General features: G+C 39.2%; 1 protein-coding gene across 1 annotated transcript in view; it reads right to left on the bottom strand.

The window, feature by feature from the left end:
* Window positions 1-1,084: 1,084 nt before the first annotated feature.
* CASS4 (Cas scaffolding protein family member 4) overlaps window positions 1,085-5,535 on the bottom strand; it is a 10,455-nt gene continuing 6,004 nt past the window's right edge. Inside the window, exons 4-5 of the mRNA XM_009694877.1 lie at window positions 3,093-4,427; window positions 1,085-1,498 (exon numbers count right to left, since the gene is read on the bottom strand). Coding sequence (XP_009693179.1) covers window positions 1,085-1,498; window positions 3,093-4,427 — 1,749 coding nt within the window. The remainder of the gene's footprint in view (window positions 1,499-3,092; window positions 4,428-5,535) is intronic.

The following is a 5,535-nucleotide window of genomic DNA, read 5'->3' as shown; positions in this document are numbered from 1 at the left end:
TCAGGGCAAAGACACAGGTACAACATTGCCAAGAAAGTCCAGACTTTTACATTTCAGATAAAAACTTGAAAATAAATTAATTAGGAAACATACAAATAAAACAGGCGTACAAACAATCCACCTGCATGGTTACAAGGCCTTCGTCGTCGTATTTCAGATCCAGCAAATCTGAGGATAAAGTTACATGAGCTACACAGACCAACGCAGTAATGGTCGGTCTCAGAACCCCTGGGCAGCCTCGCCAGCGCTGGTCCTCCGGGTGCCCAGCAAGAAATACCATCACCTTTCCAGTTTGTAGGAAGAGCTTTTCCAAAGCCTCTGGATATTTAGTGACTAAAATAAATTCTGTTTCAGTTGGAGCAATGCCGTGAACAGCTTCAGGCTACAACAGAGGATGACTGAGGCGTGCTCCCTGTAGATTTATTGGAGCCAGGAGTCCTCCAACTCAGTTTTCCTCTCTGCTCGGATACCAGCTGGAGCATTTCCCATTAACATCTAGGCTACATGTAGTACCTGCCAGATTTTGCCCAGTAATACATTCATCACATTTGTATATTAAAGACAAAAATTAGCTTTGCAGATGTTTAAAGAAAATAATATTGTAATTACAAATTTTGAGAAAAGTCCTCAGGAAACAATTGACGATGGAATATCACAAGTTACAGAACACTGTGCAGCAAAATTTAAAGAGAGACTTTACGTACCCGAATAAAAAAAAAAAAAAAGGAAAATATATCTATCTGACCTATATAGACATTTAAAAATAAGAAATCAGCCAGATAATAAAATAATTTTGTTCCAATACACAGCAAAAATTCCTGCCCAGCCACTAAGATGACGCTATTTCCAGGCAGGATCTGAACAATGGAGAATAGAGTACAGATTTAATTCTACAAATCCTCTTCTGCATCTGCTGTTGTGTGGATCTTCATCTGCTAAAAGTGCACCAGCACCCAAGGAACTGCCCGGCAGGAGTTCTTAGAGGTGACAAGTCTGATGTCACTGAGCTGCATGTGTTCCCCTTGGCTGCTACATGCCAAAGGAGCAACAACAATGGAGAATTAGTAAAAACAGCAAAGTGTCTTTATTCCATCATTGCTCTAAACTGCTGCGTGTACTTAGACAGCTCCTCAGTTTGATCCTGAAGTTCCCTCATGGCATCTGCGTTTGGATATTGTATTGCAGCATTTTTGGTGGCGAGAGCCAGATTCTTCAAAAGGCTGCAAAACCGGCTGCTACTGTGGAGAATGTCATTCCGAGCATCTCTTTCTTGAGTTCCCTGGCAGAGAGAATCCACTAACTTTTGTCCCACCATAATGATCAATTTGCTGTGGGATATGAAGACTTCGGGCGGCTGGTTGTTGCTCAGACTATTAGTAAATACACCAATTGCCTTGTGAAGAGCACTGAAACACAGCTTACAGTGTTCTGGGAGAGCGATTTTCTTTGGAGAGTCCTGCTTGCTTTGAATTACAGTCTTTTTTGCAGATGGCAAAACCTGGGAAAAGGATAAAAAATAGACTCAGCTTGGTGGCACACTGATTGTTTCTTTATTTGCTCTATCCTATATTCTTCACGTTTCTTTACTTACAGGGAATTGTGTTAGTTAATAGTCTCCAAATTGACCCAGCCCAGGAGTCTTTTACAATCATTTCTCTTTCCATAAAGTACTGGACTTCAAAGTAGTGTTTTCTCCCGATTGCCTTTTTTCCCTAAACAAATTTCACTGAACACAATTTTAATAATGGTTAGCACACAAAGTGCTGTAGCTAAACATCAAATCTTTATGCAGTCTGGACTTCAAGCTTTCAGGTAGTACAAAGCATTCAGATTTGATCTTTAATGGTGCTGAATTCATGAGGGTTATGAATGATTAAAACTGTACAGTAACAAGAGACTCAATCCTTATACCAGTGCATGACAAGATATTTTGAAATACTAACTCTCACAGCCTTATCCCAAATGATACACAAAGGCAAGCAAATAAATAGTATGACTTTAAACTAGAGTGGTTCATTACATTTGAGGAAAATAAATGTTTTGCATGGGTTTTCAGCAGTAATTCTAAGAACTAGTTCTGGGAAAATGAACTATGAGAAAACAAATAGATCTCTATGTATAGATACATGTCCAAATGCAAATTACTTTGAATTTCAGCAAGCACAGAAATCAGGGACTAGAAGTCCTCATAAGTAATAGTTTTCAAAATCAGAAATACCTTTGGTTTTGAATCTGTACTCTTCTTTGCTACTTCTTTACCTGATATGATTTTCTGTGCCTGTTACAAATCAAAATGAAAGCAAAGTTGAAATGGTTTACATAAAATATTTTAATATAAATGTGTTTTTCTTTTATTTCAGGGGGAAACAACTACTTGCTGTGCAGCCTTCATGTACCAACAATGGTACATTTATTAGAAGCAACTGTAGGTTTTTTCTCACTAAAAATTTAGTGTCGGATCCTGCAAGATCCAAGACTGAAACCAACATCAACAAAACATTACATTTCCTAAATTCTAAGGACAAGCCAGCATTTCTTTGTGAAACCATGAGAGTTATATTCTTAGTAGACATTTCAGTAATTCTGAAGAGAATAATCCTAACAAACATCCAAAATTATTCTAACAAATAAATTTGATAATTCACAGTAAGAGTTTAATTTGTTAAACCAAAATTTTCTACAAAAGTATGCTTTCCAATAAACCTCAAGTTAGAAAGTTAACACTTCTTGTATAGTCATGTCAGAGTCAAACAAAATGTACTGGCAAGAAGTACCAGTCAGAAGAAACAAATTGCTAACCCCCAGCTAAAAGCTGTCTCTCAAATGAGTTTAAATGGGCAAGCTAAAAATCTTTTCTCAGTGCTGGCTGACTGGGTAAATTCTCAAATGCCAGTTCTCTTTATTACTTAAAATTACTGATCATTCTACACATGCCATCTAACACTCCAACAAAATCCTGAATTCACATAAAGTCTGGAAAATAGGAAGTAGTGCAAACTGAATTTGGCACTACTGCAAAGATAAAATAGTGCTAATAGCTTAATATCTGCAAACGATCAAGAATAGAGATAGTAAAATCAAGTTATACTGACCTGTAACTGAACATAATCACAGTCCTCAGTGGCATTTTCTTTTGGCTTCTCAGAAGAGACCTGACTTTGGTTGGGTTTATCAGGAGTGTTTCTCTGAAGTGAATCTATTTCTATTCTTCTTGGCACTGTGATTTGTTTTGCCATTTTGTATTCTGGGTTCACTTTTGATTGCTTCATTTCTTGTTCCTTCTCATTCTTTCTGAAGAGAAGCTTTCCATTGGCAATGATGATGGATACAAACCTCTTGATATCATCTGGAATCGTGCGGGCTACCATAACAAAGCGATCAAGATCATCTGGGTTGCTCTGAGGTTTCCTGAGAACCAAAGCTTCTAGTGACCAGTTGCAGTTGTTTAGAGCTTCTCTTGTTTCTGTTAAAATTTTGAATGAGTTCATAAGAATTTCTAGCTGTTTTTTAATTCTGGTCTGAAGGTTGTTATCAGTGAGGTGAGAGGCATTTACCTTTACAACTTGAGCAAAGGCCAAGAATTCTCCCAGCGACACTTTTATGTGATCGACTGCTCTATGGATTTCTTCAATGCTTCTCTCAAGGTGTTCTTGTAACCTCCATTTACTACTCACAAAGATCATTAAACTTGCAATTGAGCTGGATACGCTGTGCTGCAATCTAGTCAGTGTCTCTATAGCTACATCAAGGTCCAATCTAACTTCTTTGGCAGGCTCTTCTGACGATGACGTCGAAAAAGACTCAGCAAAAGAGTTTGAGGATGTAGAGAGTGTGCTGCTTCTGCTGTCCACACTGGAAACAGATAATCTGTCTTGTTCTAATTTGGCATCTCTTGAGAGCTGTGGAGGAGCACTGTACCCTTGGTCTCCAGAACTATCGCTGGATTTTCCCATCTCTTTCTTGGACTGCACAGCAGTGGGCAAACCTTTTGGAATATCATAAACATTCTCTTCAGAGATCTGATTCTCAGCCTTTGGAGCCAGGAGACTTGGGGGTACATCACAGCTACCATTTTGTGGCAAAAGGAGCACATCCCGTGAGGATGGAACATCATAAAGACAGATATCTGGAAATGTTAATTTCCGTTGTGTTGGTGGAATATCATATAATTGTGGATTTACAACTTTGGCTTCAGTATTGGTTGTTAGCGCCTTGTACCTGGCTGGTGGTATATCATACAGCACCTGGTTCTCCAAGGAATGGCCAGACGGGTTTTGTTTTAATCCTGTTTTTTCAGGTGATACTGGAATATCATAAATCCATTCTGACTTCCGAGGATTTGGCAAGGTATTGTAATGACACCAGCACTTTTTCCGAGATTCATCTTCTGAAACATCAGTTTCTCTTTTGGGAGGGACATCATATAACTGCAACAGAGCACACAGGATTTATAAACAGTGTTTTTAAACAAGAAATGAGAAACAAATCTGAATTCTCAGAGCACATAAATGTATGCAACTCCAGTAATGTCAATGGAACTACACCACGAAAAGGCTAGCCCATAATTCTTATTTTCTTTCTAAAATGCACAAGCTGCACATATGAAGGTTAAAATATTTTGAGCACAGGGGATTAAATCAGCAAGCAGTGTCCCCAGCCAGTGACATCTGTAGGCTCTTCCCTGGCTCCTTTGGGGTGGGAAACTCAATAGTTTTCTGGAATGGCTACAAGAAAAGTGAAATGCCAGTTTATTAGTAGGCAACGTTAAACAGAATGAAGGAGATAAGGTTTTATTAGCTTATGCTTAAGAAAACACTTGATTTTCCAGTATCCCCACCCCCATTCGTATGCATACCCTGACAAAAAAATAAATCACCAGCAGACACCACTGACTGTTCTCAAATAACTGCAATGAGTTTACATTTTTACTTGCTACAGGTTTGTTAAGATGGATGCAGATCTTGCCCAATGCCTTAAAAATTATGTGTGTGTATAGCTAAAGTCTAAGCTGGAAAACGTGAATGCAGGACCACTTCTTGTGTAAGAAAATCCAGACTAATACTAATAGGCACTTCAGGAGAGATCATACCTGGATGCCTGACAAGCACGAATCACAAGCATGAGGGAGTGCAAGGAACTATAGGAGCGTGCAGCAACAAGAAACAGAATCACAGAATCACAGAACGGTCGGGGTTGGAAGGGACCTCTGGAGATCATCTAGTCCAACTCCCCTGCCAAAGCAGGTTTGCCTAAAGCAAGTTGCACAGGACTGAACGACTGAAGATACTGCTACGTAATAAAAATTTTAGAAAGAACTGGCCAGGTCAGGCTTCCCCATTTGCAGAAAATGTGCATGAGAAGGGGAGCGCGGACAAGGGTGTTTCAGACCAAAGCCAGAATTTTCCAAATCGCCCATGAACAAAGAATTCTAAGAAAATTTGATTTTGGAAGCAAGCATGTCTCTGAAAGGAAATCTGCTCCCAGGCTGTTGCAGCTGGTCAGTACAATTGCTAACAGCCGTGAAGATGTCAGGAA

This window comes from Cariama cristata, unplaced genomic scaffold, assembly GCF_000690535.1.
Source record: "Cariama cristata isolate BGI_N322 unplaced genomic scaffold, ASM69053v1 scaffold31692, whole genome shotgun sequence".
Lineage (NCBI taxonomy): Eukaryota > Metazoa > Chordata > Aves > Cariamiformes > Cariamidae > Cariama > Cariama cristata.
The sequence above is the reverse complement of the archived record's forward strand: the minus strand, read 5'-3'. Positions and strand labels throughout refer to the sequence as shown.